Here is a 22,560-nt window from a genome sequence, read left to right on the forward strand (position 1 = left end):
CATGACTGCATCGTTCAGTGCTGCAAGGGACAGGTTCAGGTGCCCCAAGCAGCTCTCTCAAGCCACTGGAATGTCAGGACACGAATGACACATGCAGGGGACAGGCATCGAATCCCATGACCAGCGTACACCTGTTCTCTGGGGATGAAATCACAGAAAAGGAGTGCAACAGGGGTTGGCCTTCATCACTGAGCTGTGCTGGGGGACATGCTGTTCAGTAGCCTGCTCTGGCTGCAGGGCAACGCTGCTGCCTTGTCCCCATACTGGGTGCAGCTGGTGGACAGATCAGAGATCAGACCTCCAGCTGGGGCCTGCACATGGCTTCACAGAGCAGATGGGTACTGACAGAAACTGAAATCTTCAGTGGTTTGTGTGAATGTGCTGTCTGTGAACTGCAGTGGCTGAGGAGAGATGAACTACATTCAGCTTGACCATTTCTGCTGCAGAGGTGGGTAAGTCTGGTGGGTGCAATAAGTGAAGAGAGACAGCTGAGGAGTTACCATGTCAGAGGGTCCTGCTGGATCACACGTCAACGCGTGCATCTTTGCACCAAAGCCATGCAACAGTCTGCAAGGTTACTTTGCATCTGCAGGCACTTTTGACACTATTATTAGGCTGTTTACAACTATAGTAAAGCAACTTAGTCATGAGTGGGGTTAAGAGAAGGTGTTCTCAGACCTATCTTAGCCCCAGAGTTTGCATGGAGGACACAACTGGGGTTAGAACAGGAATTTTTAGCAAGATGTTGTTCCCAACACAGACAGTCATGGCTGCCGCTCCTCCTTTATGACTAAGCTGTGCTGGGGAAGAATTTTTATTTTGTCACAGCAGAGTCTGGGGGTCTGGAGTTCTTTCACTGTATGAGTCTGTGGCTTTTTCTGATCTCTCAGCCTGGGAAGAGACGCAGTCAATAATACAGTCTCTTTGATTCTTTCTTTGCTGCCCCAAAAGATGTGCTTTCACAGCCTAATATGAGCTGGTTCTCCATGGACAATCTGAAGGAGATGAAGTACAGATAATTTTTACCTTTATGCCACTAGCTGATGTCAATGCTATATTCCCCTCGCCAGCCTCCACCCTTCACTGAATTCAATTCCTAGACAAGTGACATACAGTTAAAAAAGCTACAGCCTCTCACTGTTGGTCTCTTCTTTGTCTCTTTTTCTTTCCATCTCAGCCAAGCCGGCCATCTAAATATTGTCAGACAAAAGCAGGTAAATCTTTTTCTTCCGTCAGTCCCAGACAACATCCACTTGCAGATCCCATTCCACAGCCCTGGGCTTCACCAGCTCTACCATTCAGATGTAGAGCAGGTGCCAGCCAGGGAGCCTCACGCTCTAACACTTGCTAATCACGCATGAATGCATGTGCAAGAGCCAGCCTTGGAGAAAAGGAGAGGGTGGACAAGTGGGGGTAAGGGCCAGGCAACATGGGGATCCCTGTCTCAACCCCTGACAGATTTGAAAGATGAGCACCCTTTTCCCTAATCCCAGCCTTCCCTGTAATTAGACACATGCCTCACAGGTGAGCTGCTCTTAGGGAGACTTTCTGGGGCTTAAAAAATCCAGGTGGCACAGAATGGGCACAGGGACCTGCCTGAAAAGTATGTGCTAACTTGGAAGAGCTTGGTTAGTGGGATGTATTAGCAGCACTTGCAGACTGTGTGGCCACTTACGACCTGCACAAGTGTAATTACAGTCACCCACTTGCCACATAATCCCCATTAGTTCTGTTCTGATATGCATTAACAACGGTGAAATACATGGGATCAGCATCAGATGAGAGATGTGGAAGGAAGCAGGTGACACAATACACAGTGAACTCGAGAGAGACTTCAACAGGCATGGAATCTAGCTGCCACTGCAGCGCCCCGCTCGGACCGAAGCCTCTGGCAGCTGTGGATTTTGCAGAGACTTTTCCCGCTGGGTGAGTGGTAGGAAACTGTCCCCACCAGAATGGGGAAGACAAGCAAAGAAGCCTCAGGAAAAAAGAGCTTCTGCTTCATTTCAAAGTTCGTAAGCGGTGTGTGCTTGGGGAACAAAAGGCGAACTGCCTGACACAGAGCATCCTTTCGGAGGAGATGTGGGAGGTGACTCATGTTTTGAGGCTACCTAGAGCCTTCGTACACTGAGAAACACAGGACTTGCTATTCCCCTCTGGTGGTGGAAACGGCAGAAAGCATTTGAGCACAGCTATGTCGATTCTGCTTGCTTGTAATAAGAGGACCTCTAACTGAGCCTGTAGGAGCAACCACACTATGGCTGAAGGGAAGAGGGGAAAATTCGAGCAGAGAGGATGCTTGGAAGGTTTTTGCCCAATATGCACAATCTCTCCATGTTCCCCAGGAGTTTGCACAACCCTGGCTCCGAGCTGTGCTGCTTGCAAGTCTTCCCTTGGGGAGACTATTCCACGTTGCAGCTGATGGGCACTGGTAGAGAATGCTTCTTGAGATGAGTGCTTACAACTGCAGCACTCCAGCATTCATGTGTGTGGCAGGCATAGATGAAGCATTGAAAAGAAATAACAGACCCACCAAACTCTAGAAATTTGGGCTGGCTCGCTAGCCTCCTTCCCACCTGTTTTTTGACACTCAGCTTTCCTGCCTTTTCAGGGAGTCTTTTCTTGGTTTTGTGCCATGGCTCCTCGGTCCCAGTCTGCCTCTGGCTGCTAACAAAGGGCCACATCATCCAGTAATTCTCAGGTGATTGAGAGACTGGGTTGTTAATGCGAGGGAGAAGCTTTGTCCTTTTCTCGACCTGCTCCCCTAAAGAGTCAAGAGAAAGGAAAACTGTATTTTAATATGAATGAGGGTCTAATTCTTGTTATTCTTTCTTGTCCGCCTTCCTTCCACAAACATGACATCTTGGGTCCAGACCGTGAGCTGTGACCACGCTACAGGGGGCAGGCTGTCCGGAGCCAAGCGCTGGGCCAGCACTGAGGGCTGTAGGGCAGGAGTGTTTTCGTACACCTAACTTGAGGAGTGTTCGATTTAAAAAAAAAAATAAAATAAAAAAAATCAAAGGTTCCCGCTTGGGAGAAAAGACAGACAAGCTCAACAGAATACAAGGGAGGGATTTCTACCTGCCTTCCCCAGCCACACACATCCCTGAAGGAGGAGGATGGCTCCCAGGGAAACCTCTGAGGGGCAATCAGTGGGGCTCAGGCCATGGTTCCCTGTTCACTAATACCAAGCCTGCACCCTGCCGCCTCGCTGAGCCCCGCCAGCACAGAATGACACAGCGACACTCAGTGACACTTCACAGTATTCTCTGAAACACAGACGACTCACGTTTGAGCTAGCTACAGGACAGAAGAGCACCTAATTTACATAACATTTGAGACAACCCCTACCGCTATAACATTAACCTGCCAAAGAAAACGAGTTTAGCAATGCTCTGAGGTCCGAACCCATAGCATTTCTGACCCAGTGGTATGAGCTCCAGAGCTGGATTAACAGTATCAGCCAGCTGCTGCTTCCCCAGCTCCAGGTTGAGCTCCAGCCCTCTGAAGGTAGTGACCCTGCTGACACCAACGGGGGATCCCTTGTAGGGGGAACTTGCTGGATGAAAACATCTTCCAGCCACAGTCCTGCCTCGCCTGTGCTTAGGCCAAGACTGCTTTAGACCTGAGCTTCTATCTTTGCTGCTGAGGGACTATGGACAAAGCTTGTTAGGGCATGCTTCAGCCCAGTGAGTGGCTCCATTCACTTCCATATACTTAATGAGCCAACTTATGCTTACTCACCTGACTAATGCTCCACAGCATTAGGCACGGAATGAACTGAGAACTGCAAAAGAGGGGGGTGGCCACAGCATGAAGGGAGACAGGGACACAACCTTGGGCCAAAAAACAAATTGTTGCTGCTATTTGGCCCTGCTGGGAAGAACAGGACTAGACGAGATCTGGGCTGTGTTGCTGTTCCAGCTGAAAACAGCTCCCAAAGAAACACGAGTGGATACTTGCATCTGCTCTATGAGTCATTACCGACAGGTATTTTTTTAAAAGCACATCAGCTCTAGACATTCATGGGCAGTATATCCAGTTTGCAGGCTGAAGGTGCCACAGGGCAGATGTCCCGGACCTAGCACCCCGGGGAGCCTCTCAAACGTCCACATCGTGCTTCCCATAGCATCCTTTGTGGCTGTATGACTTCTGGATTTACCTTCCCAAGATGTTTTTATGTGTATCATTTATTTGGGGGGAAATAACTGGATTTCTTTTCCTAAATAAATTCTGACTTTAGATGGTATGGTTTTATGCACTCACACAAGTCCTATTTCTCTCACAAAGACATTAAAAAGGATGTGTTTGGTCACCTGATTCAAGGTATGGCTGGGGAGAGGGAACAAATTATCCTCACTGGAAGGGGATATATGGAAAAGGAGAGAGATTTGGTGGTTAAAACATAAAAACAAAGGGAACGGAAGACAAGTGGGATGAGAAAATCAGAATATGAACAAAGACAGGAAAACAAAAAAAAAAAAAGGAGAGGAGAGCCGAAATCGGTTCCATACACACTACAAAGCAGGTCTGTCTCTGGGAGAGAATCTGATCTATACCTGAAAACTGATCCATAGACGAAAATTGCGAACCACGAGCAGTTCTGCAGACAGACAGACAGGCAGCTCCCCGCGGGAGGACCCGCTGGCGGAGGCGGCGTTACTCCGGCTGTAGCATGCCGACCCCTTTGCCGCGGGTGTCGCCGCCAGCCGTGTCCCCTCCGGCGGCTGGGGGGTCCCCGCTCCGGCGGGACGGACGGCCGTGCCCCCCGCAGCCCTCCAGCGCCGGGCGGCCGCCCCCGGCCGGGCCCCCTTGCCGACAGCAGGGCATCAGCGCAGAGAATTAGGCGGCCCGGTGCGCCGCAGCGGCAGGCCCGGGACGCCCCTTGAGCTGTCACTGCCGAGAGACCACCAAAGACAAGGGCTTTGGTTTGCGGACACCGCCGTCCCGTCCCACCCCCACCCTGCAGCCCTGTGCGTTTTTCTCCGTCTTTGCAAAGGGCTGGTTTGGGTGAGCTCGGGAGTCCCCGCGGGGAGCACCCGGGGCCGCCCCGTCCGCAGGGGACCGTGGGGACCGGCGGCCCTCGCCCCGCCACCGGCAGCGCCACGGCTTCGCGTCCGAGGGGGAAATCCCTCTCCGTGCGGGCCCTAGCGGGGCCGACGGCCGCGGGCAAGCGGCCTGCCCGAAACCCCCAGCCCGGGGCTGGGGGGGCAGGGGCAGCCCCCCGGCTGCCACCCCGAGCGTCGGGGGGAGAAGCAGGCCCTGGCTCTGGCGCTGCATTTCATCGCTCTCGCCCGATTACAGTCCCTTTCCCCGGCATTCCTAATCGTCTCTCCATCTGGATCCTGTCCAGATTCTAACTGGGAAATGGAATCACCGCAACTGGGAGGCGATCAAAGGCGGGCCCCAGAAGGAGCCCTCCGGGCGAGCGGGGCCGCTGCGGTGGGGCGGCGGGCTCAGGGCAGCAGCTGGGGCTCGTTCCCCCTGATGACTCAAGAGGGAGGAGGAGATATATGGCAGTCAAGGGAGGCCCCTCTCTGTCATCTCGGAAAGTTTTTTAACAGTGCAACAGGTTAGTAGCGACTCCCCTGCCTTTGCATACAGGTAGGTGCCTGTGCCTTGTTCCCTTCGCTGGGGGAGGTGTGTCACATGCCCTCGTTTGTACTTCTTCCAGGTGGTTTGCCAGGTTTTGTAACTCCCGGGCTGCGAGATCCTCCCAGTGAGCTTTTAATTTCCTTAAAGGAAGCAGTAACAGTTGGGGGAGGGGGGGAAGGAGTTTATCTTCCCCAAGCAGAGTGTAGGCCCTAGCTTCAAATCCTTAAGATCTATAAGGCTCTTTTATAGCTGCACTGCTCTCGTTTCCTTTGGGATCTGATTGGGTGATTCCCGCCTCTCCCTGGTGCATAGCAAAAATAAACTTTTTTTTTTAAGCTACCACTTCTTCAAAAAGGGGAAAAAAAAAAAGGCGTCAAATGGCGAAGGAAAGAGGCTTGAAAAACGTGAAGTGCCACTTCTCTGTGCCCCTGCGAAACAGGCTTGCCTGTCTCAGCCTTGGGCTAGCCGCTGGAGAAGCAGCTTGCCTTTCTTTGAGTCTTCTTCCCCGCACTACAGACACCGCTCTGTAGCGCCGTCCCCCCTGCCCCCAGTCCGTATTCACTTGCGGGGAGGTGGAGGGCTTATCTGCGTGGCGATGATGGTGGCGATCTGCAATGCAGACACGCAGAGCCTCCGCATGCCCCGGGGCAGGCTCCGGGTTCCCCTCCATTCTTTGCATTTGGGTGGGGACCGGTGAGGAGGCGGGGGGGGGGGGGAGAAAGAGTGCTAAACGCGGGGGTGGGGGTGTCTGCCAGGCCCCGTCCCGCTCACCGGGCGGCTCTGCCCAGGCCTCCTGGCCCCGAGGGGGAACGCGGCTCTTCCTCCCGCCCCCCGCGGGCACCCAGGAGCCACGCTGGGAAGCGGGGCCCGGTGTCCCTGCCCTCCCCCACTCCCTGAATTGCCCCCAAGGCCCCTCCCCTCCAATCAACCGACTTTTAACATGACAATGGCCATGACAATCCCTTCTAGCCAAGGCCAGGCTGGGGAGGACATAAAGCATCCCCCCACCCCCGCCTAATGGGGTACCTGCCTGCGGGCCGCCTGCAGCCTCCACCGCCCGCTCGCCGCCTGCTCGGGGGCTGGGGGTCCCGGCGCGGCCATGAGTGCCCACCTGGCCATGCCGCCCTACCTGCCCTACCCCGGTGCGGTCAGGTATGGGGACTATTGCTGGCTCTCTCCAGGGAGCATGGACAGCGTGCCCGCCGAGGAGGCTCCGGCGGCGGACGCCCTCTCCTTCCCCGCGGCGGCGAAGACGCCCAGCCAGCCAGGTACGCGGCCCCGGCCCGCCCGACACCGGGGGAGCGATCGGGCTGCCCTCGGCTGGGGGGTGGCTGTGTCCCTTGTGTCCCTCCTGCCCCGGGGGTGGGGGGCGATGCCGGTGCTGCCGGCGGCCCCCGCCCCGGCCAGGGTGCGACGGGCCCTGCGCCCCCGGCCGCGGCTGCCAGCGGCGCCGGCGAGGCCCCTGCGTCCAGACGGGACGCGGCAGAGGGGCGAGCGGGGGGGGTCTGGGTTCCGCTGCCCCAGGGTGCCTGCCCCCACCTCTCCGCGCCGCGCTGCCTGCGGCTGCCGAGCCCCTGCAAGTGCCCAGGGTACCCGCAATCTTAAATTCTCCCGAGAAGCTGGACTTCGGGGTCTTCGTCTCTTCTCCACCTGACCCTGCTCACCCCAGTTCTCTCTTTTCTCCTCAGATGTCTCTCCGGCTTCTTCCAGCTCTGGGACACTCATCCAGTACACCCCCGACTCTGCCACTAGCCCCACCGCAGAGCGCCCGTCTCCCTATCCCTCTTTCCAGAAGGCCAAGGAGGAAGGTGAGGGTGTGGTGAAGAAGGCCAAGAGCCGCACAGCCTTCTCCAAGGAGCAGCTGCAAATCCTGCACCAGCGGTTCCAGAGCCAGAAGTACCTCAGCCCCCAGCAGATCCGGGAGCTGGCTGCTGCTCTGGGGCTCACCTACAAGCAGGTGAACATCTTGGTCTGGGCAGCTGAATCGCATCCCTGCTGTGAAGTGATCTTGGGGGCAGTGTTTTTTTTGGTGTTTTTTCTTATTTTTTAGACCCCCGAGATGAGTTTCTTTAGTTGCGTTTATGCCATTGCTTACGTGAGAGTGTAGAGGGTGTGAAAACTTATGACTCAGGCTTCCTCTTGGTTCCAGCACTACCCACCCACTCCGTGCAGGTGTTTGAAAGTGCGTACAGAGCAGGGCTATGCAGAGTCAGGTTACTGTTCTGTGTGGACATGTGTTGTCTCTGAACGTGGAAAGTCAGATACTTGGGCACTGCCATGCAAGCTGCCTTTCTTAGTCAGGGTGGCACCTGGGTCTCTCCCTAGAGAGAGGGTCCTTGCCCCGCCAGCTACTCGTCTCTGACTGAAGGAATGACTCACTCCTGAGTCAGCACTGATCTTGGCGCAGCAGTGAGATGCTGCTGCTGTACAAGCTGCGTTTCTGCAGTTGTCTTGGCCTGCCTTTCAGGTAGGGTTTTTGATGTCATGAAGGATCCCGTGGTGATCTGAGGAGTAAGAGTGTTTAGTTTTCAAGTCTCAGCTCTGTGATTCTATGGCTACCTGGGTCTGCTGCGTACTGTTAGCTGCTGAAATTATGTACAGTGTTCGAAGCCAAGCAGCAAATGGGTTGTAGTAGAAGGCAAAACATCTTTAGGACGTGTCGTAAGCTCTCAGAATGAATTTCTAACGCCTTATGTCCTTTCCCCATCACTTCTAGGTGAAAACATGGTTTCAGAATCAACGGATGAAATTTAAACGTTGCCAGAAGGAGAGCCAGTGGGTGGAAAAAGGGGTGTATCTACCACAGGTGAGAGAATTCCCCCGTCCCCCATCACCACCAGTCACGGTTCCTCTGGTCTGTGGGGAGAAGTGCATCATGTCCGATCTGCGAACTTGAATGATGCACAGGACTCGATATTGCCAAGCCAGTTGTATTTCTCGTAATAGGGCTTGCAGTGGCATCTATTTTAAGCCTGCCCTGGCACTGAAAGTGCTTTGTTTCCAGTCCACTAACCTCCCAGTTGAGACTAGATAGAAAACAAAATAGCCAAAGAGGGTCAGCAAGGCTACTCATGCTGTTTTTCTCCCCAGCATGGTGCTCCCAGACACGTTGAGTTGGAGATTACTAACTGAAGATCTCTATTATTAGTCTGTAGCGAGAACAATGAGTACAAAAAAGACGCTATTGTTTGGCTTGGGGAAAGGGGTGGGGGAGAAAGGAGGACCCATCCAAAAAAATGGGCACAGTTGGTGTGGTGCTCTGCATTACTGAACAGCCTTCTCTGTCTCTCCTAGAATGGGTTTCATCAGGCTGTGTACCTGGACATAACCCCCACGTTTCACCAGAGCTTCCCTGTCGGTGCCAGCAGAAACCTTCAGGCTGTGACCAACGTGCACCAGGCTTACAGCAGCGGCCAGACTTATGGGAATGGGCAGAGCCTGTACTCGTTCATGGCCGTGGAGGATGAGGGGCTCTTTGGACAAGGTGGGACAAGCTGCAATACCCAGCAAGCCATGGGTTTATTAAGCCAGCAGATGAACTTCTATCACGGCTACCCTGCCGATATGGATTATGTCAGCCTGGAGTCAGAAGACACCTATGGCTTCCAGAGCACGTCTGACAGTGTCACGCCATTCTCGAGCTCTCCTGTACGGCATCAGTACCAGGCCCCTTGGCATCCCCTGGGGACCCAGAGTGGTTATGAGTCTTAGGTCTAATTACTTTTTTCTCCCTTCTCCTGTTTCCTCTCATGGGGTTTCTAGGGTCTTGACTCAGGGATCCAGTTTCTATTCCTTTCTCTTGCCCCTCCTCCCCTACCCCTGTTTTAACCATTGGTGGGGCTCAGCACCCTGCTGCCTTGGGCTAGTTTTCTGTTTAAAGGCATCTGTCTGTTCATAGCTAACCCTTGTCAAGGGTGTTTTGTGTGTGGATAGATGAAACTTCATTCATGGAGGGGAATGTGCAATGCCACAGCCAGGAGCAGCAGAGGTGGTAAAGGTCTGTTTGCTGTCCAAGTCTCACCCTCCTCTGCTGCCTCTTTACTATGTGGTCTCTGATCCTTGCCCTGTGTGTCTTGCTGCAGAGCTTTGCTGGAGAAGAAAACCCTGTACTTCAGCATATTTCTGCTAGAAATACCCTGTTGTAGCCCAGAATCTTTCCTGCTGTCTTGCCTATTTGTGTTTCTACCTTAGTCAGCTAACTGCTAACAGGCTCTTCACCTGTATCCTCTCCTCCCTCACCAAAAAGCTACATGAGATCATCTGGTTTCAGATGGCTTGATCCAGCTACTCTCAGCAACTCCACCTGGAGGGGTCAGCACCTGCCTACCCCTTGCCTGCTGCCCTCCTGTGTACATGGGGCAGTTGAGAGGAGGGCAGGAGCAGAGGAGAGAAAGCGGGATAGAGTATTGTCCGTATCTCACATGGAAACTTTGGTTTCCAAAGCTGCTAACTTACTTGTGCCTGTCAGCGCTCTCAGGATGGTGTCTCTGGGACTGTCCCCACCCAGTTTAGATCTTGGCTTTCTACATCTCTCTGCTGAGAGACTGTTGGCTTGTCCGCAACCTGCAAATTGCAGCAGAGGGTAGGCCAAAGTGCCATTGTTGGAAGTGTGAGGAGTGGCTGTGTCTAGTCACCTTTGGAGTGGTGAGAACAGCCTGCTTATCTGTACGTGATGGTCCCCTAGCACTTCACAAACACAGCACCACTACAGTGCAGCTTTCTCTGGGCAGCTAGGTAAAGGACTCGGTTATTTTAAAGGTGATGTTTTAATGTCGCTTATCCTGGAACCTGGATGCTGGGTGCGGGCAATCCTGTTGGGTCCCAGTGGAGTTGTCATCCAAGGGGCTAGAGCAGGATGGTTCCCCACTCTCTTGTCTAATCCCAGTTTTAAGAGTATAAGCTAGTAGGATTTTTGTCCCTTCCCCAGGGCTAGTTGGATCTCTTCTGTATGATTCTGCTGAAAAGGGGCACTGACTGCCTCATCTGACATAAGTATCCAAGCTCTGGGGGAGGTGAGAAGTTTAGAGAAACCTAGTTAGCCAAAATGAGGAAAATGCCAATTCAAATTTTCAGTTTCTTTTTTAAAATAACTGAATCCTTTCCAGTGTGGAGAAACTGGAAGTTGGCTCCAACCTATATGAAACAGAATTTTTTTTTTTTACAAGATGTGGAATTGCAGAGTCCAGTCTACCACTGCCCAAGAACACAAAATGACATGAGCTGGCAAGAGTAAATGAGATGGTAAAAGCCTAAGTATTTCTGTGGTAGTGTTGTTTGTTTGGTTTTTTTTGTGGTTAGTGCACAGTTTTTACTGCAACCCTGTCTTCAAATGTCTGCACAAGGGTTGTATGTTGTAGTTAAACTTTCACTGCAGAGGAGGTGAACATTTGTTGTTCCAGAATAATTTTTCTTAAAGTGTATTTTCTTGCAGTGATCTCAATCATGTTTTATGTTATGTGCATGTTGTCTTTTATTACTTGTTTCTGCTTAATGTTCTTACAAACTTGTTTGAATTGAAAATAAATTACATTATTTTAATGTTGAAACAGTGTCGCCAGCTTGCATTGGAACATCCTGCTACGAGAATGGTTATTCTGCACAGGTTAGATCAGCAGTACTCAGGAAAGGAGGAAAAAAAGTAACCCTACTGTGTTTCTCCCCGAAGTAGGATCAAGCAACTGTCTAGAACGAGTAGGTCACAGAAGTCCGTCAGCCTTGTTTGTAATGTGCAGGTGTGTTGCCTGGTGCAAGGGGGGGGGGGGGGTCCAGGGGCAGGCAACTGAACTGCTAGCTGCTAGCTTGCAGTAATGCGTGGCCCTGTTACATGCTTGTATTAGCCCTTAAACTGCAATGGTTCAAACTAACTACTTAAATATGAGGGTAGGAGCAAAAGAAAGTGTCTTCTGAGATTGTGTGGCCACCTGCCGCTGCTCCAGAAGGTCAGAGTTAGAGGTCTGGAAGTTCTGCCTGATTGAGGCTGCAGCTCTCCTGGGGTTCTTGTGCTAACCTCAAATGGCAGCAGAAGCTTGTGTGTAAGTAACTGAATCCTGCCTCCAGCACTGAAACAAAAACTTATTTCTTCCCCTGCTTTGCCCCAAGACTGCGTTTGTCTCCTTTTAGCAGCTGGGAGCAACATTTAAAAGGTACTGAAATATGCGAGACAGACACATTGGGACTGAAGCAATGCATCGGCAGCCACCAATTTAGAGACTCAATGAACCTCTTTCTGCTCAGTGAGCTTGGGTTCATCAGAGCCTTGCTTCCCTTATATACCTCTTAGTTTGAACACCTGTGCAACTTGCATGCAGGCAAGGGCTGCAAGTGTCCATGGACAGCAGCACTAATGGAACAAAGGAGCTGCCTGTGTTTAACGGCTGATGCTACTGCTGTGTCAGCAGAGCCAAACTTCTGTTAAATAGCCCTAGTTTAAACTAGCAAACATCATCTGTTTGGGTTTAATTCCATATTCCTTAAACTACAGTACACCGCTAAAGCCTTTTTATCTGTCTGAAAGGGGTAGTTCAATAGGTACTCCCACTGAGCACAGTTAGCTCAACTGGCAGCTGGCTCCTCAGGCTCAAACTGCTACAGGTCCTTTGCTGACCAGAACCTGCTGGTGTGGGTGCCAAAGCATGTCCACTTTCCTTTTGCAATACTGGAATGCTCTGCTTCCTAGGATGAGGTGGAATATGTGCAGGAAGGAGAGGCAGTGGAGGTGTTTGAGCCTGTAGAGGAACAAGAAAGGCTGAGTTGTCCATGTGTGGATTGCCAACCTTTAACAGTAGAAAAATGCAAATCTGGCCTGGAAGAGGGAGAAATGCCAGGTTCACATGGTTTCCTGTATTACGAAAGAGACAGCCTTTCTCATCCTGACTTGAGTCTCATGTCTCAACAGCATTCCGGATGAATTCTGGGTAATCCTCTAGTAGCAGTGTTAATTTCAACAATTCCCTTGAAAAAACAATGCTGAACCATATACCTATAAAAGTAATAGATACTAAAGCCTTGCCTTTCAGCTTTAAAATTAGCAGATTCCATTTTAAATTTTTTTTTTTTAAGATGCAAGCTTAAGCTCTAAAGAAATACACAAAGTGTGCAGGTCTTTGCAGAATGATTGCAGAGGATGCTTGCTACAGATTACTTGTGTTGCTTGTGCGTGTTTCTCTTCCATGTTTCTGCCACAAAGGTAAGGAGGTAGCCAGAGCTCTGCTGGCAGATATCCTCCTGCAGAAACAGATATCGTTGCTAAAATAGCCCTGGGACCGAGATGTCTTGCTCTGCATGTTCTGGTTTGTGTTACTGCACTTACTATGGGACCATTCTGCAGAAATGGAGTGTTTCTTCACAGGTGTCTTATTCCCCTGGTTGCTCAGCCTGGGTTGCACGCAGGTTTGGCAGGCCCACGCAGTTGCAGAGCTGGAAGGAACATGTAGAGTGGCTGTTGTTGGAATTTTGGCAGGTGGATTTTGGAATTTTGGCTAGTAGATCAGGAGAGGTTTCTAGAAGCTGTGGAATGAAGTAGGACTCTGCCTTTCTACAGTGCTGGAGATCTCCTGTTACCTGAGTCACCTCAGCATGTGGAACTCAGCGTGCAGCACTACTACCAAAACGGTGGAGCTGCAGCTACTCCCTCCAGACTAGTACTTTCTAAAGGGTTTGTATCGGTTCCTCTGAGGAACCAAGTGCATGTGAGCAAAAGCTCTTTCTGCTGTGATACATTACATCTCCGTTAGGACTGCTGCTTCTTGTGACTCTGCTGTGTAACAGTGATTTCTGCACACATGATTCACCTTGCCAGCAAATCTTTTTAGGCTCAAGCTGTAAGCTCGTATGGAGCTCTTTATATGTATTATAGCTTGTGGGAATACACTGCACTTTCACAGTATCTCTGCAGTGTCAACACTCCAGTATGTCAATGCTGCAGATGAAGCTCCAGTGGCACACAGAATCCCACCTAAACAGAAATAAACAGAAATTAGATCTAGTACAGGCTATGTAGACCAGGGTTGATGCTCTAGTTCACTGGGTTCCAGCCTTTGCTGTCCCATAGGCAAAAATACCAAGCAGAGTGATGCAAGCAACCTCATTCCTTGATCTCTGCGTCAACGTGGCCTGCAGCGATGTTTTACAAGCTACATATTTCTTCTGAGTGGCCCATGAGCAAGGGCTCACAGCCCCAGTTGTCTCTCCAGTGCAGATAAAAGGCATGATCTTTGCTTTAATAGGGTGTTCCCTACAGGCCTGTGTAAACATTATATTTGGTTATCTAACTACACTGCATGACTCAAATGCTGAGCTAACAGGGTTTTGGAAATTTTCAGTAAAGCATTGCCACACATCTCTTGCTTCACCCATCAGCAGTGGCCAGCAGCATCTTGACTGATACTGAGCGGTCAAGACGTATGAAGGACCAAAAATCATGGCGCTACTCTTAGACAAAAAAAAAAAAGTTTTCCCTTTCCTGTGATGCCATGTTATTTTCATGCTGTCCAAAGTTTTGAAGAGCACCTTCAGGTCATATCTGTGAATCTCTTTTATAACCAGGCTAGAATTAATTTCTCACATTTCATGAAAGTCCATTTGCTCGCAGACAGGGTGTGTCTCTAGCAGCTGGGCTGTGTCTGAATCACTAAATCTTTTACAAATTATAACATCGGGACTGCTGCATCTTGGTGAGCCCCAAGATCCACCCAAGTCATTGCTAGATACTAGGGAAAGACCAGAATAGAAAGCAACTCCCCAGTGTCCTTCTCCAGCTGGTGGTGGTTGAGGGACTGCTTGCAATAGGAGCTGCATTCCTGCTGTAACTCCACAGAGCATCGGGAATGCAGCTCCTGATACAGCAGGCATCAATGTGCTCCCTTCCTCGAAGTTGCTTACTTGTGTGTTTGAATTGCTGCAGGCTTTTGGTCTCCAGAACCACCTGTGGCAATAAACTCTGTCTTTGAATGATGAAAAATTTATGGGTCTCTTGAGGAAACTGCAAGATTTGGTAGTGTTTGTTAGCACAGCTTTGCTGAAGGTCAATCGCAGGGAGATCATAACTGTTGCTCTTATGGCCAGCATCCTTCTGCAAGTCAGTCCCAGAGACTTCACACCAAGATCCTGCCTGTCTTAAAGCATCCCTGAAGGAACAGGGCGTAACAGGTGACTCCTTTTCCAGAGAATTATTAGTGAGGAGCAGTCACAAGCTCGACTTTTTCACCTACAGCAGCCTTTGATGGGGTGGCATGGAAAGGTTCCAGATGATATTTAGGTCAGTAGCAGCACTGTTGGCTCCAAAGGAGCTGAAAAAACTCCTTCCACTCATGTGAGAGCCCTGATAATTGCTGCTGTTGTAGTCCACCTTCAGATGTTAACTAGCACCTTTCAGTTAAGTTAACCCAATCGATCCCCACCCCTCTGAAGGTGCAGTGGTTGCAAGAACATATCAGTTCCCAAGCTTAGGCACTTGTTGGGTGTAAGAAAGACGTGTGTTTGGACTGTGCTTTAAAATGGATCTCCAAAATGATATGACTTAGAAGTTTGCCCTCCAGAAGGCCTTATTTTTTCCCCAAATCATGCTGGTCATGCTGTTTACAGTACAGCTCTATAAACAGTGTAGCTGAACAACCAAAGGGTCAAAGAGTGACTGCATGAGGGAGTGGGGATGGGAACAAACAGCTGTGAGGCACAGGAACATAAACCAGCTTTGCCAATAAAAGACCACGCGAGTTGCAGGCATCAATTGCCTTCATTTTATGCTCATTTTTTTTAACCATGACAGCAACTTCATTAAGATAAAGTCATTGTCGTCATCAGAGAGGGATAGAAAACCTGTGACTCAGGGAACTGAGGCTTTGTTATTAAATATATTTTGATACACACATCTGGTTTTAGGTACTTAAACTCTTACATAGTATTAAGTTTAGAAATTATGGTACCTCTATGTTTTAGCCAGTCCCAGTATTAAACATTGCTGGGTAGGGGAAATTTCTTAAGGTGGGTGGTAGTTACTCACCTCGTCCTTTGACTCTGGATATCTGGCATTGCCAAGAGTCATGAAGCTGATCCAATAATAACACAGAAAAATCTCTGTTTATAGTTTCAGAGTCAAATCAGTAATAACAATGACATACGGTTGCTATGGCTACTTATGCTCCATCTGGATTTCATATTGCAATGCTCTCTTACAGTGGAAAAAAAGATACAGAAAAATACATAATCCACCTTAAAAAATATTTTATTATTTGCCAAATTGAATGCACTGTTTGGTTTTCTTGTGGGGAGGCACAGAAAGATACAGATTAGAACAAAGGGCTTATTTATCATTTTGATACTTGTAAGATCATCTTACCAGCCTTTCTGCAAGCTACTTGTCACATCTCCCTTCACTAGACACTTCATCAGTTCTATACTTCGTGGCTGACCCACAGAACTGGTGGTCTAACCATCAGATGGATGCCTGGCGTGTGACAATAACTTCTGCAAATTCAATGAAAGGTATGTATGTGACCAGCACCTCTCCATATAGTCCATGGTTTCATGTGTTATGTACACACAACTGTACAGCAATATGTATAAATGAGATCCCCACAGGAATCTGTGCCTCATCTGAGACAAGTTACAATCATTTAGAAGATCCAGGGGATAATCTAGGTAGCCAGATCTTGGGTCTTGCTATAAAGGAACTTAGTTGTCTGTGCCAACAGTTGTGTGCAGGTGTAAGGACATACGAATGAAGGGCTGTATGTACGTATATGGGCAAACAGGCATCTGCATGTCTGTGTGTCTGTGCATGCTTGCAGGCGCATATTTGGATGCCAAAACAGGTTCTAGCTACATGATGCCCCTGAGTTGGAGGGCACATGAATAACAAAGGGAGAGATGAGAGTAAGATTTCATTCCCAGGTGCCCAAGTACCCCACATCCACAGTGCTTAGGAATGATAGAGATGGTGGCCAGCAGTGGTTGGGAAAGGAGCCCCCATGGTGGCCAAGTGGTGAAAGTTACAGTCATCACCTGTCTTTGTGCCCGGATATTCCACACTGCCAGGACAGCTGTGGTAAAAGTCTACTTTGTGCTGGGCAATGAAGCCCACTGTCTGCTGGACGCTGCAGGTGCCCCCGCCTTTTCCAAAGACTCCTCCATCCTCGCTGGTCATGATTGTGTAAGCATTCTGCCCTGCTCCGTAGTGCTGACGGGGGGGAGGCAAGGGCTGGATGTTGCTGGCTGCGGTGATCGGGTAGCCCTGGTGGAATTTGGGGTGTACGTCCAGGTAAGTACTTGGCTGGAAGCCGCTCTGAAAGGGAAAGACAGTGAGTCAGAACACATAGCTTCTCCACTGGTGCCCACAGGTCTGACACGTACTGGGGCTCTGTCCCTTCACATTTCATGTTGTCTCTTGATCAGCAGCAATGGCATGGGAGGGCAAGAAGAATCATATCCATCCCCATAGCTCAGGGGTGGATACACAGTCATACCTATATATATATATATATATATATGTGAGGAAAACAGCTTTTCTCTGGAAGCATTTCAGTGGCATAGTCAGCCCATTGCTAGGCTACCTACAGAACATGGAGAGTCGTGCCAAGTCTGTGCCTCTGTGCTGAACAAAGCAGAAGGCAGGGTACACAGATAGTTGTATGCTTACATTGCTCCCTGTGGAGGAAATACATCACAGGACTTATCTGCCCAGACAGAAGGGCCATGCTGGACCATGTGCTATGTTCTTACTTGCGTGAGGCACTGAGCCCGTTCAGTCCACAGGCTATGCTTCTGGCACCTTTTCAGCTTCATCCTCCGGTTCTGGAACCAAGTCTTCACCTGGGTGGGGAAGGGAGAGCAGAGAAAACATCAGCAAAGGAGAGGGAAGAGCAAATGTTATCAGATGCACAAGCAGCAAAGAGTGACCAGATGGCATAGATATATGGGCAGCAGCAGATAAAGCCCTTTAAGAGCTCCCTGGGGTTGTTGCCAAGGGGAGATGTCTGTCTAGCAGCCTCAGCAGGTGGCTAGTGCATCTGCATGGCGGGGGGAGGGAGCCGCATTATGTCCACGGGATGGTTATAGCTGTGACAAATTGCCTCATTTCAATCATGGAGATGAATCACTGACGCATATTAGACCACCCAGGTCTCTACAAGCCCCCTGTGCTACAGGTAAACTTTGCAGACGCTGTTTCTGCATGTTTGTGAGCGGAGAAGGGAGAGGCTTGCTTCTTGTACCCAGCAGTTCCCAAATTCAAAGCTCCTTGCTGGGGTGAATTCCAGAGCCTTTTCCCCCCAGGGCTGTGTCTGCGCTGTGAGAGCAGCCTTTGCAGGGATGTGGATTGAAGGAAAGAGCAAATTGTCTCACCCGTCTTGTTCCTGACAGAACCAGTTCAGTGTGTGCGTGTGTATGTGTGCACCGACAATGCATACATAACTTTTTTAGTCCCAGGACGTCCTGGGGCACCCAGGCCATCACGCCCAGCTCTGAGATCCAAATTCCAGGCAGATTTTGGACTTAACTGCAAGCACTTGTGCCCCATTGCCCAGCCCCCTCTGCTTTAGGAAGGCATCATTTGAGTCAGCACCAGTTCACTACACAAAATCTACCTGGAGATCTGCAGAGACCCTGAAGGGCTGCAATGTATGAACCTAGCAGTAACCACATGGAGGGGGAAGCAGGTGTCAAGCAGCCAGGCAGTGCTGAGTGTGGGACATTACTAGATATTGGACAAGATCAGCCCTGGGAAATGTTAGCAACAGCTTTCAGCAGGTTGCAGCCCTGGGATTCAGGGAACTGATGCATACCAGGGTTTCTGTGAAGTCCACCAGTGCATGGAAAAAGTCTGTGAAGTGCTGTCAAGCCCAGGGTAGAGGCTGTTTGTGGCAAACAACATATTCATTACTGTGTTTGCAATTCTACTACAATTGTTGGCAACAGTACCCTTAACTGACCCCTCACTGTGGAGGCCCAAATCAGATGCCACTGACTCTCCTGTCCCCCAGGAGTGCTTCAGATCTCTGGGCATGAAAAGGCAGGAGAGCAACTGTTAGCTGGCACCTTTGCCTCTACTCTCTGCTAGGGACTTATCTTTCCATCCCACTGGCTTATTTGACCATTCAGCTGCTGTGTGACAGATATACCATGGGTCAAAGTCTCCATGTTCACCTGCTTGTAGGTGAGCCCCAGAGCAGCAGCCAGCTCCCGGATCTGCTGGGGGCTGAGGTACTTCTGGCTCTGGAACCGCTGGTGCAGGGTTTGCAGCTGCTCCTTGGAGAAGGCTGTGCGGCTCTTGGCCTTCTTCACCCCCTCCACGCCATCTTCTCTGCCCGTCTGAGACTTAGACGTAGGTTGTGGGGATGAGGATGCTGAATGTGGACTGGTGGCTGAATCTGGTGTGAATTGACTGAAATTCCCAGAACTGGACGAAGCTGGGGATAATTCTAGAAATAAAAAGACAGTGGGAAAATGTATACAAGACATAATGCACAGCTGTATGGTTATGAGCATGCTCCCTGCCTGCTGTAGAGCTCCTTCCCTACCAGACAGGGGCTTTCTTGAGGCAAAGGACAAGCCCACTGACAGCGAGCAGCTTGCCAGCTCAACCCTCTGGGATGCAGTGGCTCCCTTTTGCCAGGTGGAAAAGTCAGGGCAGGGAGGGGAGAATGGCGCACATTGGCTCACAGTGTTACTATCCTCCTCCAAAAGGCCCTAGTAATATTTCAGTCTCAGTGTAGTGTAAAGAGGCCTGGTCATGACTGCAAGCATAGCTTTGGGTTGGTAACTGGGCTCCCTGAAACTGCCTGCCCAGTAATCTCAAGGCATGTGGTAGACAGTGGCAAAGCGACCTCCAGCCAGGGTGTATGGTGGGGCAGAGCAGTCGGTGCTTACAACAGTGGGGTGGCAGGTGAGAGCATCAGTGAGGCCTTGGGTATTGACTCAACCCTGTCTGCTTGTGGCTCCCACCACAGACCATCCCACTGCTGGAAACACGTGTGTAGACAGAGGGACCTATTTGGCTGAGGGGGGCTTCTGGCAAGAGAAGAATGAAGGAAAGAAATTTGACATGGAAGTGGGGAGGCAGAGAGGAAAGGTGAATGTGGGGGACAGGTAAGAGCCAGTAATCCTGTACGAGGGACATGGGGGACAAAATTCAAGAGTGCAGAGGAAGGTGTCCAAGCCCCTTCTCATTTGTCTGGTACGTGTCTTAAGGGAGTCTCAGCTGAGGGCAAAGTTGAGATAAAGATCTAAAGGAAAAACTTCCTAAACAATCTGGGCTACTAGTCCAGACAAAAGCTGCCAAGATGCAAAGTCATTCAGGCTGCCTGAATAGGAAAATGCTAACAAGAGAGATTACCTTTCTGTCAGGTGCCTGGTTGCTGGGGTCTGTGAGAGGCTGAGACCTTCTCAAGCCAGCCCTGACTGAAGGGCTGCAATGCCAGTCTTCCCCCTTCCCCATAACTGCAATGATAAATCTGATGATAACCACCCAGAGTACGGGCTGTGTGAAGAGCCAGGTGTGAAGCGGGGCAGGTTTCTGGTGCTGGGGAGCAGGGCCATGAGGATTACAAAGGGATTCTGCCTACACAGAGAACGGGGCTGTCAACAGAAGAGGTACAAGGGCCTGAGGTGTTATGTGCATGGGGGTAGACTGCAGAGCCTGAGAGGAAGCTGAACATCTGTGACCTGGATGCATGGGAAGCTAAAATTTCGTACGGGACCACAGGATGCTTGGCTCCTGCAAGCTGTGCAATAAAAACCTTATAGGTAGGAAAAGAGCATACTGAGAATGTGGGCTTGGAAAACAGGAAAGTCTTCTGTTAGACAGGAACCACAGCAAGACACCATAGAGCTAAAAGTCCCACACATTCCCGCTCGGCCTGGCATCCCAAAGCCCCAAATAATTTACCACCTGCAGCTCAAGCTCAAGACAAAGGCGCTCCCTCTCCCATGAGAAGAGAGTGAAGGAAAGAGGAAGCAAGAAACATAAACAGCAGTGCAACAGACAAACACAAAAACCTAAGACAGACCCACTCCCACAAGTCCTTGACATCTGTGGGCCTCTGCTTCCACGACTGGGCTCTCTCTGTAGAGACAGGCACCAGAGGAGAGTGTTGGAAGACAGGTTTTAAGTCTATATACCAGGCCGACTGGGGGCACGAATGAGTCAATCGGCCTGCTGCCTTTGTGGAGCAGGCGGCATGCAGAGAACCTAAGCCTTTCTCCAAATTACATGGCAAGTAGCCATGTGCCAAGTAGCCACTAGTCACTCTGCCTGAGCCCATAGCTCTCTATAGCATCTGACAGCTTGAAACCAGCACTCCAAAAGCTCACTCTCCTCCCACCCATTAACCTTACAAGAGCCTTATCCTGCTGACCATACAATGGGGCTGGGCAAAAACCTGCTTTCATCAGCCATTCTATTGCCACTCACTGGAGTGGGAAAGGAATGGCAGGAACACAAAATGCCACCGTGGTGGGGCCTAGGACTTTTTTGCAGGGAGGGAAAGGCAAGGCAACAAGAGCACGGAAAGGAGAGGGAAACAGAGAGAGGAAAATGGCAAACTAAAAGAAGCAGAGAGTAACAACGCTGCATTTAAAGGGAGCAGATTTCCTGGCACAGTGATTCAGAGCATGCCTTGGCTCAAGTTTAATGAGCACGTGAAGGACACGAGGAGTTTGTAAGGGGATAAGGGATGCCACAAGCAGAATTACCTTCAGGATTTGTTTCTCTCCATAGCACACATGACAGCATCTGACTAAAAGGAGGCCCAGACATTCATTCCCCAAGAACCATGAACTTCCATGAGACCATGTTGTCACACTGCCCTCCAGCCTGGAGCACAGACCTGCCCATGCCTGGATTCTCGCAGGGTCCGTGGAGGTTTAAGGAAACCAGTTCACAGTCACCAAAGAAAAGTGGCATGGAAAGGTGGTGTGACTGCCCAAAGTCAACCATCCTCCTAGTCTACTACATCGCACTTTGCCCAGCTCACACATTAGGAAACCTAAAAGGCAGCAGGGAGAGAGAAAAATCTGCTCAAGGTCATTAAGCGAGTGGCTGACCTCGGACCACAGGTACCCTGGGGATCATCTCTAGGACTTAGCTGAAATGCCTTACCTGCTGTCTGCCTCTTCCCTCCTGCCTCCGGAGACTGGCTGGCACTGGTGGCTCCCGCTGGCCCAGCCGAAGCAGGGGCATGTCCTGCCTCCCCCGCCGAGTTCCAGTAAAACTCCAGGTACCCCATGCCAGACCCGCTGGGGTAAGCCTGATGGTAGGGGGGCAGAGCCAAGTGTGCACACATCAGGGGCAGATGAAGGGGTGGTTCCCCCACCTTCCAATAGATGCCACCTCCACTTGGGGGGGGGGCAGGTCTCACCAGCAAGCTGAGGTAGCCCCGAAGTGTAGACAGGTAGTTACCTTTATAGCTGGCTATACCCTGCCTGGGACTGCAATATCCACCATCGTCCTTCAGGCTCTTTGTCATGTTAAAGAGGCTGATGGGTGGGGTGGGGACAGAGCAGGGTGGAGTGGGGGGAGAGAAAGCCACACATGGCATCAGGGCTAAAATATGCCCCCTCTGAATTCTTCCCATTCTGCAGGTTCCTCAGTCACACCTGAGCAGGGTTCTGACCCAGAGCCCCAGGAAACCTCTTCCTGCTTGTTTCTTTGGGCTCAGCTCAAATCGCCCTGTCACAAAATAATCCCATGAGTGCAGATGTCCTGTAGAAGAGAGCTGTTCGCTGCACTGGGAGAACAAACCCCAACCAATCTCCACCACATGAGAGTGGACAGGAGGTAGATCTGGTGCTGAGCTGCACAGTACCATGCCAAGCAAACCCAAGCCCTGGCTCCAGGTTATGGGGAGGGTTCTGAGACCTTTGCTTCCTGGCTTGTGTCACACTGACACCCCTACAAGACCCACACACACATGCACACACCCTCCCCACGTGGCAGCACTTCCCACACTCTTGGTGCAGATGTCAGAGATG

General features: G+C 50.6%; 2 protein-coding genes across 4 annotated transcripts; one reads left to right on the top strand and one right to left on the bottom strand.

Moving 5' to 3' along the window:
• The first annotated feature begins 5,552 nt into the window (after positions 1–5,552).
• On the top strand, positions 5,553–11,040 carry LOC104014574 (homeobox protein NANOG). 3 transcript variants are annotated; one of them, XM_087766201.1, is made up of 5 exons: positions 5,553–5,604; positions 6,777–6,863; positions 7,284–7,552; positions 8,312–8,401; positions 8,890–11,040. In XM_087766201.1, the coding sequence occupies exons 2-5, from the start codon at positions 6,782–6,784 to the stop codon at positions 9,304–9,306; spliced, it is 858 nt and encodes a 285-aa protein (XP_087622327.1). In that variant the 5' UTR covers positions 5,553–5,604; positions 6,777–6,781; the 3' UTR covers positions 9,307–11,040. The 3 variants fall into 3 exon arrangements, with proteins under 3 accessions (XP_087622327.1, XP_009465511.1, XP_087622326.1); XM_009467236.2 differs by lacking the exon at positions 5,553–5,604 and adding an exon at positions 5,675–5,719 and having other exon boundaries at positions 6,643–6,863; XM_087766200.1 differs by lacking the exon at positions 5,553–5,604 and adding an exon at positions 5,682–5,719 and having other exon boundaries at positions 6,565–6,863.
• A 5,473-nt stretch (positions 11,041–16,513) lies between these two features.
• LOC104014573 (homeobox protein NANOG) lies at positions 16,514–21,872 on the bottom strand. The gene is made up of 4 exons (XM_087767886.1): positions 21,689–21,872; positions 18,736–19,010; positions 17,314–17,403; positions 16,514–16,876 (listed from the first exon to the last, which is right to left on the bottom strand). Exons 1-4 carry the CDS (start codon positions 21,870–21,872, stop codon positions 16,514–16,516), a joined length of 912 nt encoding a protein of 303 aa, XP_087624012.1.
• Positions 21,873–22,560: the final 688 nt, after the last annotated feature.

Source organism: Nipponia nippon, unplaced genomic scaffold, assembly GCF_047370975.1.
Source record: "Nipponia nippon isolate SJK-2023a ecotype South Korea unplaced genomic scaffold, ASM4737097v1 scaffold_3, whole genome shotgun sequence".
Classification (NCBI taxonomy): Eukaryota; Metazoa; Chordata; class Aves; order Pelecaniformes; family Threskiornithidae; genus Nipponia; species Nipponia nippon.